Source organism: Atheta coriaria, unplaced genomic scaffold (genome assembly GCF_025399875.1).
Source record: "Atheta coriaria isolate IRGN ID8LTWV9N9 unplaced genomic scaffold, Caltech_Dcor_3.1 hic_scaffold_14_pilon, whole genome shotgun sequence".
Taxonomy (NCBI): Eukaryota; Metazoa; Arthropoda; class Insecta; order Coleoptera; family Staphylinidae; genus Dalotia; species Dalotia coriaria.
Genome location: NW_027045456.1, coordinates 474,114 through 486,795, shown reverse-complemented (window position 1 = coordinate 486,795; position 12,682 = coordinate 474,114). Strand labels below are relative to the sequence as shown.

At 37.5% G+C, this 12,682-nt stretch overlaps 1 protein-coding gene across 1 annotated transcript; it reads right to left on the bottom strand.

The window, feature by feature from the left end:
* Positions 1–7,156: 7,156 nt before the first annotated feature.
* Positions 7,157–11,296, bottom strand: LOC135801938 (doublesex- and mab-3-related transcription factor A2-like). Its single transcript, XM_065315475.1, has 2 exons — positions 10,673–11,296; positions 7,157–7,985 (listed from the first exon to the last, which is right to left on the bottom strand). The coding sequence occupies exons 1-2, from the start codon at positions 11,142–11,144 to the stop codon at positions 7,228–7,230; spliced, it is 1,230 nt and encodes a 409-aa protein (XP_065171547.1). The 5' UTR covers positions 11,145–11,296; the 3' UTR covers positions 7,157–7,227.
* Positions 11,297–12,682: the final 1,386 nt, after the last annotated feature.

Genomic DNA, 12,682 nt, shown 5'->3' with positions numbered 1-12,682 from the left:
CGCAGATTCACGCACGCGAATATATATCACGCGTGGTATTATTGTGTGCCTATTGTGTGTTGCATTGTGTTGCGCTGAATGCGAATTATAGGTTATATTCCGGATACTAGATGATAATACCTTTTCGTCATTAATATCACACTGCTTTGTTCTAATACTACAGCTTAATCTTTACATGAAACTATAAATTTACACACAGGTTAGAAGTTAACCTCACTTTTGTTTTTTTCATGGCAACGGCCATCTTGGATTGGTTTCCTCCCACGCGTATTATGTTAATGAAATTTTGAAATAAATTTACCCGCTGGGCGTTTTCATTTACTTTGCGCCGGCGGACAAACTTTTATTTCTTTGAAATTTGCAAATAAATTTCACTTCAAAACAAAGTTTTAAGAAAATATCCTTAAGCGCTTTGGGGTTGGTGAGTCGGAGTGGAAGTTAACACATTATAGAAAAGATGAGCGTTGGGAACAAGTAAAGAGGAGCGCATTCAAAGTTTAGAGAATTTATAGAATTATTGTCTCTCTTTATGCTTCTTTTGTGCGGTTCTGTGCGCGCGTTCAGGTCGTATTTAACGTTATATTGTTAGGTTATGTAAAGATTCAGAATATTGAGACCGAAAATCTGCTGGGGAGGCAACGATCGTATATAATAGTTTCGAAAGTTGGCGCAAAATATTCGCTTCATTAAATTTTCACACCTTCTCAACTCCCAGCAGTCCAAATAGATAAATTATGATCCGATAAAGTGTAATTATAAAGCAATTATACGCAATTTATTTAATATAATTTTTTTCCGTATGAAATTTTGCATTTTTATGATTCTTAAAAAAGTGTGACGATGTAATTTAAATACAAATTACATTTTTAGGTCCATACCTACCCCTAACGTCTTATAATGTGATATAAGAGTAGCCTGCGCATAAAATGCTGCAAAACGCATAAAATTAAAATAAAAACACTCTTTTACGACGCGACGGGTTCACGCTATAAGTGTTTCCAAACATCTTTTACAGTCCGCGCACTTTTTACCACCCTTTTTATGTATTTTTTTTTTCTTCGCGTTTGCATGTTATCGCTTTCTGACTGTCCGCATTGCCGAACGCGAAAAATCGCAACCGAAACGAAAGAAGTGTGTCTTTAAGCGAGTTTAAGGGGTAATAAAATGCAGAATCGCGCATTATTCGCCACCGTCAGAAAGTCTCGCCCCAAACCAACCCTATCTGCAAACCTACAAACGTATAAGATGCTCGCTGTACATTCAAGTGTGTTGGAATAAAAAAATTAGAAACTACCCGCTGGCAACTGTCTGAATTCGCTACACGAATACATTAACCAACTTATTGTGGGTAAAATATGGACGAGAGTGAGAGTAGAACAGTTGCAATGACATTAAATACTGCTCATCTGCCATATGTCAAGGTTTTGGAATAAAAAAGGGGTGGTGGCCTGTATATAGCTCCCCCGGGTGTTTTAGGTGGTTATTTGTTAAGCATTTACGCATTTATATCACAACCCTTGTCTGCCACAATCAAAAACAAGTTTTAAAAACATTAAAATTCATTTTGGCAGCCATCTTACTTTCCATACTCATACCTATAGTCCATAATATCCATATTAGTTACTAATATTTCTAACTAAAACCATATGTATACCTAGTGATCATGTTTGCATCCCACCTTTATTAAATCCATTGTGTTGCGATTTGTAGTTCAAGTTGGGTGTCGTCCAGAGTGAGTTATTTGATACTTGACAAACGTGCCAACATTGTAATGCGCCAGGGAGACGGATATATTAATACACATTGTACGCCCTATTATACGATTAGCTTTGTATTATTCGGGGTGTAACAATGCGTTGAAAATGAAACGCATATTGCCATCCGGAAAATATAATACGCTAGAAACACAGCTACAAATATAATACTCGTAGGTATCAAGCGGAATGATATTTTGAAATTCAGTTTCAGTTTCACATTGCTAATCCGAAAATTACAGGGTAAATGAGGCGTGATGCCGGTGGCTAACTCTGACGCCATCTTGCACGCAGATATTTACAAGCTTATAAACTTGATTTTCGATATTTTGCTACTTCCGGTAATTTGATAGGCTCTATTGTATTTTAAATTTAAAAAAAAAATGTAAAAAATCACTTTTACTGCTATATATTTATTTTTGAGGTTATGAATTGGGTAAAAAAATGTTTTGACGTTGATTTTCCCAATGCCCAAAAGTGGACATTAAATGAAATTCTTTAGAAAACTACATGCATCCCGACTTTTTGACCATTTTCTCATATTACGAGCAAGGAAGCATCCACCACTTGTGAAATAAAACGTTTTCGTTTTGCACGCGTAACTCTTGCAACGCTCTCTCGCCGATATAAAGAAACTCGCTCTGGTGGAGCATTGAGCACGAGATTCCATTTGAGGAGTCTCCGGAGATACTCCAGTTTCGTTTCGGCTATTGATACTCTACCTACGCTTCCAACTTTTCAATTCTATCTCTTCGACTCTTGGCTCTTCTTCGCTCGCCTGGTTCTTGCATCAAATGGATATCGTTTCGGTGCGGAGTGGAGCAGAAAACCCACTCGAAAGGCCACGAGGCACTTCAAGTGACCTTTTCTATTTCCAACTACACCAACCTAAACAGCCAACCAACACTGATATGCTCTTCTGCTTTTCATCGGTACGAAAATTATTTTGATTCAAATGCTGAATGTATGAATACAACCACAAAAAATTGTGTCTCCAAAAATATTTTTTGAAAAATAAACCAAAAGTTGTTAAAATTAACCAAAAAAATTAAATAAATATAACCACAGTGTATAATAACCCTTTTAAATTGTCAAATGTCATTTCCACTAGGACTTATTTTCTTGTCCCGTTGCACACCCCAAATCTCCATCACAATAAAATTTTAATTCAATCTCAATACTTTTTGTATTCTATAAAATCTAAAGTCTAGACATGGACATTTGTTTTGTTGGTTGCCTAACACTTGATCAGCGCTAACCAAATACGTGCGCTCTGGTTTGAAAGTCGCGTGTCGAAGATTAAAACGCTTTAAAATATTCCCGCACCAAACTGCGGCTTAAATACGCGCAGTTGACAATCGCCTGGCGTGGTGCGAACACGAACAATTAGCCTTCCGGGCGTTCGCCATGCAATTGCTTTACAATTGCAATCGAATTAGCGACGCCGCGCCGAACGCCGGCCGGATCGTCTGCGGCGGACACATAATGGCGGCGAAACAAACACAAACGCTAAGGCACAACCGCTGAAATCACGATAATAATCTAATTTCAAACACACAAGTAATAGACTACTAGTAGTAGTAATATAGAAATATACTTGAATTAAAAAATTATTTTTTGTTCAACACTCGTATCTAGATAGAAATTTGCTTTCAATTTTCAATCCCCTCGGTTTGTGTGGCTATTGTGCGTGTCTTACGCTTGGCCAATTAAACAAATATCAATTCATATACTCACCAGCAGAGATATTAAAAGGGGTGAGCAAAAAATTATATTATAATATACAAACTGATATATCTATTAATTCACATGAATTAATTCTTACAATATGATGTGGGAAAAGATTTTTATGTACTGATTTCAATAGGTATTTATTTATTATTTGATTTATCAATGTTTTTTTTTTATTTACTTAGCTGCATTTAAGTGGCTTATTAAATTGCATACGCAACTTGACCACACTAATTGTCCGCAACATTTGAGGTTAGGTTAAAACAAGAAAACATTCAAATCCAATTATTTTTTCAAATGCATTTTCGAAATATTCCCTGGATGTCAGCGTATGAAACTTAATTGAAATACTATTAGCATTCCTATTGTGCGCGATCTTCGCGCCTTCGCGATCCGCGTTAATACAGCATCGACACCACGTCGCGCTCGTTCCTTACACCCAAACACGGGGGTGTCGTAAAGGGGCTGCGTATTTCTCAATTTCTGCGTCTGTGTTCGAGTATTGAGTATTATATACGCCGCATAGATATATAGTGTTCGATGGTTGGCGATAATTAAATTTTCCGCTTCGACGCGATGCGCGACGTCAAGCTCTGCTTCCTCCGCCACCCTCTCTCGCACGAAACGCGGAATTGAAAAATTCCACTTGCACAAAATTTCTTTTCGCGTAGCTTGAAGAAGCATGCTACAGATATTTCCATACAATTCTTAGCTGGGGTGCATTGGAATCGTCGTTAGCGATATTTAAATTAATATTAAACAACGCAACGGCGGATATACGAGTATAACCAAGATGAATCGCTTCGAATTTTCGCTTTTTCGATTTTATCGGCATTGTTTGCCGCGTCTGCAAATCGGAATTGAGAAGAGTGAATGGAAGAAAAATTTCAAATTGAATTTATAAGGAATTGAAATTGAAAGATAAGTTGGTGTCGTGCAAGATGACACCTCAATTAATCAGGTTTTTATTATTTTCTTGTTTTTTATCAATTTTTATCATTTTAAAGCAAAATAATTAAAAAAATGAATTTTCAATTCAAAAATCAAATTTATTGATAAATGTTTAAATGTGGTAAACTTTTAGTAAAAAAAGGGTGTCTAAATCCGTTTTAGATCTTCCGTGGCGCGGATAAGTTATCTCTTATTGTCCCTTTGGAAGCGCCCTCCCGAATGGCCGCGCCTGCCGCTGACAGCCAAGTGCATGTCGTCCGTTTCGACGTTTGCTCCGACGGCGGCACTTAATACATCTATATAAATACGAATAGCGGGTCTGCAGCCACCGTTCGGGTTTGCAACGCTAACCGCATATTCTCGCACGTTTGCCCACTCCTGTTAACCCTACGCTGGGTTATCGCTATCGAATGTCGGGGGGTGTGTGCGATGAGTGTGTGTTTATGAGGTTGGAACCCACAAACGGATGGATACACGTCTAATATTATCCTAATTGAATTCAGTCGGACAACAATGCGCGTACCGCAGACAAAACAATTCGATATTGCTTGTGTGCGATGCGGTCCTTGATGTGGCGTAGCGTACAGTACATATTACATTTGTTATTAACACAGGGATGAAACAAAAGACAATTGAGTGGGCAATTCAATTGATAGATACTGGAATATTGCTCCAGCTAATTAATATTAAATTATTTTTGATTAAAAACTTTATTTTTTACGTAAATTTTCTGATTTTGAATTTTTTTGAATGCCGTTTATCTTTTTCACGATCTGAATAAAAGTAAATACTTGACAGTATGTGGGGCGCATGTACACCGGTATATTAAGACCCACCCTTCTTGGTTTCGGTTTTCAATTAGTTTCTTTAGAGACGCGTAGGTGTATCGTTTCTATCTGCCATCTGTAAGTGATCGTAACAAGACAAACGGATTGATAACTGATACCTTTTCGGGTACTACTTAGAAAAGCAAGTCCTCCACTTTTATATTAAAAAAAAGACACAATAAAAGACCAAAATGTAACGTTACACAATGTAAAACTTTAGATTAAATCAAGCACTGTTACATGTTGTTCTTTTTTTAAGAATCGGATTACAAAAGTTGAAATATTTCAAAGAAGAGTTTAAATTTTGCGTTTTGTGAGTAAAATAGAAATAGAAAATGTTTTAATATCACAAAACTTGTAATGCATGTGGCGTCGCGACGTTTATTAGAGTAACAGGGGTGTAAAATTGATTACTAGACGAAATAATTCCGCGCAAAACTGAATTAATTTGCGTGGAACGCACGGGACGCAGCGACCTGTTAAATTTCTCATTACAACGAACGCCACTCGAACGTTGGCGACGTAATAACGTAACGCAGGCCTGCGACGCTATTCAGTGTTAATAATTATTACAAAACATAGTGAAATACAGAGTGTTTCTAACAAAATTCACAAAAAAATTAAAACAGCAGAATAATCATACAAAAACTAAAATTTTCACGTTTTTCGCGGATTAAACTCCAAAAAATTAATTATAATCACGTACACACTGTAGATTAAACAAAATAAAATCGTTGAACTCCGTAAACACATCGTATTTGCTTTTGTGATGATTTTGACGCGTGTAGGTACATAATTTAAATATGCAAATGACTACTTCATACTCACATTACATGTAATCACGCCATGTATAGCTTGATGTGACAATTGCAATGACTCCCGGCGCCTCCACATAATTAAAAAATTCAAAAATCTGAAAATTTTTAATTTAACACCAAATAATTTTTATACGTTTAATTTAATATTTTATTTATACTAATATTTACATTGTCTAATACAATATATAATTATTTTTACATTGATATCTATAGTTTTGCGTTATTTCCGATGTCTTTTACGAAGATACTGATTAAAAGTGTTTTAATTGATTACAATTTACGTATAATAGTTGGGATTGTGATTATATCAATATTTTAAAATAGTTTATACCTAGAAGCGCAATAATGTACACTTTTAATATTAATGACTGTTTTTGTTTAAATTTTATCTACACTTAAATATAATTAATATTTTCTACAATTACAAATTGTTATTATTAAAAAAAATTATATACATGTCTCAATAATAATTCATACATATGTGTGGATAATAAATTAATCAACTAACATTTTAAATTTTATGTTTAAAGCATTGTTTTTTACACTACAAGCAAATTTTCATTCATTCTGGATGTTTCTTGATTTCAATTTGGTTTTGTATCTGGATGCGCTATTGTATTGTGGCCATAGCGCGTGTGTCGGTGGTGAATGGGTTTTATACGTTTCGAGTCGCGGGGGTCGTTGCTATTAAAAAACGAGCGTGCGCACCCCGCCAAATAATATAATTCACCGGCGAGCTGCTGGTCGCTACAGAGGTACAATGCGCCCCCAAACTCCGGCACAATGTTCACGATATTCACAAGCGACGGGGTTTTTGTTTCGTTCCCCTTTTCAGACTATTCACCCACACCAGTGAGTGTTGCCAACAATCATCACATGCATTGGTCAAATAATAGAAATTTATTTCAAACACTCTGTAGGTTTGTACGATTCAAATGTGTAATTAAATTTCGATGCGATTGTTGAAGCGGAAACGTTGAAAACCGCCGTATGCAACCATCTCCTTCAGCACCACTTCACCTACATGCATAATAGGAACGACCCCGGCAATTATCAATATGCACACTCACCCTACTACTTGCTCACCCTTAAAATACTAAATTATAAACAGCCGGTGTGATTTTTAACCTACCACCTTCCAAATTGCTATTCCGAGTAAGATGTTTTATCGGATCCGGTGTTGGAGGCTGGAGAAGACGCGGTGGTTTTGTCTCCAGCGCTGTAGAGGTCAGGATGGACCATTGGTAGACCATATTCTTGAGGTGGGCGGATTACAGTGGATAGATACCCGGTTCCTGCATATGGCGCGGATAGAAATCTCCTGGATGGTGAAAAACGATGAAAACTGTTTGGAGGTCCAAGAGGTGAGAATGCCGATGGTGTGGGACATCCCTGGTCGGGTTCCTGCGCTCCGGAAACCATTGCTTCCATTGCTTGTAGTACATCTCCTTTGCAGCGTTGTAAAATTGCTTCAACGTCACTACGACGTCTTCCAGGGAATACACGTAGAAGGACATCAACTGGTGACCGTTGTGCATTGGCATGTGCATTTGCAAAGTGATGGAATGGTGAGAATTGTGGTGGGAAGTTTGGATGATGGTAAGGTAGATAAGGTTGATTGAATGGGTTTGGCATGGTGGAGTTTGGACTCGGCGGACTTTCTTTTTTTAAAGAAAGATTTTCAGGTGCTTCTGATGAGTTGTCATCTTCAACATCCAGGTCGCGACTTGGTGAGCGGCGTTCACGTTGTGGAGGTTCAGGTGATGGAGTGTTGGGTGCAGCGGTGTGATCTTTGAATGTTTGTGGCATTGCTAATGTCGGTGAGGAAGAATTACGACGTTTGGGAGTGATGCGAGTTGAATCTTCTTCCGAATCGGAATCATCTTCCAGTTTTGTTCGTTTTACTGCGAAACAAAAAGAAATTGTGATAAAATTTTTAGGTTATGATACAAAAAATGATAAAGGTCTATAACGCAATGTCATTAGGTTTAATAGGCCGTTGGGCGTGAAACGTGTTCATTATATCCACTTAGATGGAATGCCATGAGCGTAGGACTAGGGGGAAGTAAAGTCTAAACGCTTTGCGGATGCTTCATTAACGTTAAACGATACTTGCGGAATGCCGCAATACGAAAGGAATGTCGGATGTCATTATTTGTACGAATGAAGACATCTTACACAAGCGCACCAAATAGAAAAGTAAAATTATGTGGATGCCTAAAAATTTAGAAGTAACCTAACCTATTATAACCTATAAATTTGTTTTATATTTTCACCATGAGCACAATACAATACAAGTTTATAATTGTGTGGTGTGAAGCAATTCAGTGCACATTATCGCAGTAAATTATTCGAAGCTAATTGTGTCAATGACGATTTAACGACGTCGACACGCTTCTGTTGCGATCGTACCATTTCCTACCCGCTGTTTTACTGCCAGATCTTCACACCCCTTTGTGATATATTCATTACATAGGCAACTACACTTACCTACACATTGCAAATTGCATTGTATAATCGATTTATTTATTTATTATTCTTTTATATAAAGTTAATGTTTATGTAAATGTAATGAATGTAATCTAAGCAAAATGGCGCCGATTGAAGTGTGAATATTTAATGGCGTCGTCTTTTTTGAAGTATGTTTCCGTTTTCCACCTGGATGACATTTCCCTTCGCATGCATCGTGTTTTGCACAAATGTTGCATGCGCCAGTAACACTATTCGAGGTGTTTTAACGCTTCTCTAGATTTTTAAGTATTTCGAGCACATTTTACTTGATATTTCCTGTTTTTACTTTTTTTCCTACTTCTCTTCAACCCCCAGCGTCGTCTACAATAAACGCTCGCGCTTTTCTACGCCCCCGCTGACGCGTTTAAACGCTCTAATTGACGCATTATTCATTAAGCCGCCCGAGGCGACGATATTCTGCATGAGCGTCGAACGCTAATTAATTATTAACGTCCCCTATTTTTATACATACACACAATATTTTACGCGCTTGTTTAATTTCCCCTTTCTAGCGCAAAAACGTTTTCTTTTAAAACCGTGACGCTGGATTTTGTGTGTTTCGCATCAATTAAAAGTTAAAACATTTGCGTTCGGTTGCAATTTGCCCGCACGGAAAATCGAGACAAGTGTAGGTTTCAGTCTCAACAGTCTTCAGCGGCCGGTTGGTACTCGACGCCAGCGCACTCGATCCGAAATAAAAGGGAAAATTCAGTCAGTCCAGAAAAGCGACGGCCGGGAGTGGTCCGGCCAACTCATGCACTCGAAACAAAACAATACAAACGGCCCTCGGACCACCGCAGCAAATGGATGAATGCACAAGCGAACTGGAAATTTAATGTCGAAGGAAGTTGCACTTTAAACCACAGAAAAAAAATCAATAATAAATTTATATTTTACTAAATAAACGTTATGCAAAATTTAAAAATAAAACGAAACGTGTTGATTTTAATTTTCTATTTGTATGTTGTAACACATTTAGTAAAATAAACACGTCGTTTGTCTTGTGTTAAATGTGCGGCCTGTGATTTTGTGACATTCTCTAATGTTGACCAATGTTTAATACATTTTTGTCTCCAAGCATTAGCGAACAAACGAACACTCTACTCCTCCCGTAAATGCGCTCTCAAATATTTGCCTGATTTTAAATATTGTGTCGTGACAACCACTGCGCAGAGTGGTGCCGCTTTGATTTATCGCCGGAATGTCAACGGCAAACAAAATAGTAACCAACCAATCGGTGGTAACTCGATGCTTACTAAGTAACTCTATGGATGCGCAAACACTCGACGCGCGAGTCGCTTTCAACAACTTGTTTGCGCTCGAAAGCGAGCCAACGACGGCGCAAATCGGCTAATTGTTAAATCAACATCAACATTCAGCGAACACAAAAGCCTCCGACACATTCGAAAGAAAGTGGGAGCGCAAGAAGCAGCACCGAGTGGAAAACAAACACCCGATGAAACCCACGTTAGGAAACAAAGTACAAAACACGAAATTTACACAAACCTCATGAAAAGTATAACAAAAAAATAATAAAATAATATTCAGCACCCTTGTTTTGTTTTTCAATTATTTCCAGCGAGAAACCTTTAAAAATAAAAATTTAATTTTCTTTGTAATTTTGTTTTCTTCTAGAGTTTCATACTTTTTAATTTCTCGAGTATCATTTCAACAGGGAAAAAAATTTGATCCCTCATTTGTGTTTAACCATGTTAAGTAGATGAAGATGAACGATAACAACCCTCAGAGCTTTCACTTGACATTAATTGCATGGCAACATATGCTTTCGCACCCGCAGCGCGTAATGGATACTGTACAAACAAGGGGTTGTTGCATTTTTCAAGCCGTGCAAGTCATTAAATCCAAAGGGTAAACCACAAAACAACCCGCAAAACAAAAGAACAACTTACACACGCAAAAATAAATGAGCAACAATTAAGAATAAATACGAGGTCGATCGGTTTAAGGGATGTTGAAGTGGTTACGTGATTATTTTTAATTGATCCGCGTATTTTCCAAAGGGTTAAAAATCATTATAATTATTCTGGTGAAAAATCAATTTTTTAAGGGTTAAACTTACAATTTGGACTTGTGCTACCCGTCGGTGACATCCCCATCTGATCCGGATAGGATTGTGAACCATTTTCGTTAGCATTTGCATTCGCGCTGGTTGGACTCATGCCTAAATTGGAAGAATTTGCTGTTTCCGACGGTGGAGTATCTGGTGGTGCTGGAGCAGGAAAAAGCAAACCTAATTCTCTGGCTTCATTTTCTTCCTGTGCTTGTTGTCTACGCAGCGCCACCTGTGCGGCCATGACACGTTGCCGTTCAGCAATCAGGGTGCATTTCGCGCAGGCACAGTCACGCCATCTGCAATAACGCTTGTGACCTTTCAACGCGCTGACAACCCCGTGATTCCGGCATCGGGCACATTTTGGTGTGCGCTGGTATCTTTCAGAAGCGCGTAGGAAAAACGCTGGTGGAATTGCACCCAGCACTGGATGTTGGGACATTAGTGCAGACATGTCCATTCCACTTCCTGGTAAACTCATATCTTTTTCGTTTTGGTCACACAGTTTGTCTTGTTTCCAGAATAAAAGTTAATATTTTTCACTCATACACATATTGTTGTGTTGTAACTGTCACTATGATGATGGTGATGGTAGTGGTTTTGGTAAATGTGCCCCACGTCTTGTACGATGACTGGTTGGCAGCAAACTAAAAGTGTAGCCAGAGCTGGGCGACGAGCGCAGATCGGTTTAGGTTTACACAGATGCCGAAACGTGTGTAGCCACTTTACCCCCGAACGGGAGCGAGCGCAACAAGGGGATGGCGGGGTGAACGACGGGGTGCGCATTATGCGAAAGCGGCAAGGCTGTGAGTTGGCTACAGTGTGCGGCTACAACCCTACAGTTGCCCTCCAATCACGCGGCGAGCTTTTGATCGGACTCCGCCTACGCGACGGTGGGGCTGGGGTAGTTTCGTGTATTTTCTGTTTGCCAAGCTTCATCCCTACCAGTCTGATCGTGACACCGCGAAACATTTACATATAAGCAATATAAGCAATGTAAATGTAAACTGTACAGAATAAAATAGGATTTTATTCAATAACAACTAAAATTTTAAATTAAATCCGAAAAAATTGATTTTAAAGTAGTTTTAAAGTAAAAATAGATTTTTAAAATTTTTCTAAATTGATTTTTAGCATTTGTAATTAAAAATTTTGAAAATAAATATTTTAATGTGAAAAAACAAAATTTTGACGTCTTTTAAAATAAAAATTAATATTTTAATATTTCACTATTAAATTTAAATGGTTTTCATATTGAATTATAGTATTTTAAACCAATATTAATATTATTGTTATTTTATTTCGAATATAGCGCATTGCGTCCATTGTTTCCACGTCATGTCAATATATTAATTTGATTGCCAACATGTTGGAAATGTTCAAAATGTTCAATATTGGCACGTACTCGTAATATTTCAATACCTCCCAACATTTTCAATTTACTCGCATTGAATTTATTTCGATTTTATTGCACACACAAAACAAAAATAACAAATTTTTAAAAACCAAACATAATTAAATAAATAATTAAGATTACCTTGAAGAATATTTTACATTCGCAGTCTCAACGCGTTAATTATCTCTTCTTATCTTTGTTCAGTTCAGTGAAATTATCTTCTTTCTTGAATCGTTTGCATTGTGTGCGTCGGGACTTCTAAAGAGCATTTAAGGAGGGTTAAAGATGATAAAGTAAGTAGGCAACAATTGTCATCGTGCATATGGGCATATCTTGGTAATTGTTTGAGCTTTCTCCGCTTTTCAAAGCTTTGAATCATTTTCTCTCAAAGACGCTCCAAGAAATTCATTTATTACAAATTCTGGGGCTTCTCAAATACCCATAGGGGTGTAAAATGTAATTATAAGATATAACATCAAATAAATTAACAAAAAATTGCGTTTATTCTTTTTTTTCCATTGCGCAATAATATTAGATATTCTGTCGAGTTGCGACCCGAAAGAGACAAGGGATGAGTCGGCAAGGACGCAGAATATATTAGGGCGGCGCGCGGCAAGCAAGGA

What these genes read in the sequence shown, in the direction of transcription:
- LOC135801938 (XM_065315475.1), bottom strand. Translation starts at nt 11,144, where the DNA reads ATGAGTTTACCAGGAAGTGGAATGGACATGTCTGCACTAATGTCCCAA. An exon ending in GGGTAGCACAAGTCCAAATT is followed by an intron (nt 7,986 to 10,672) that starts GTAAGTTTAACC and finishes TTTGTTTCGCAG; the next exon opens with TAAAACGAACAAAACTGGAA.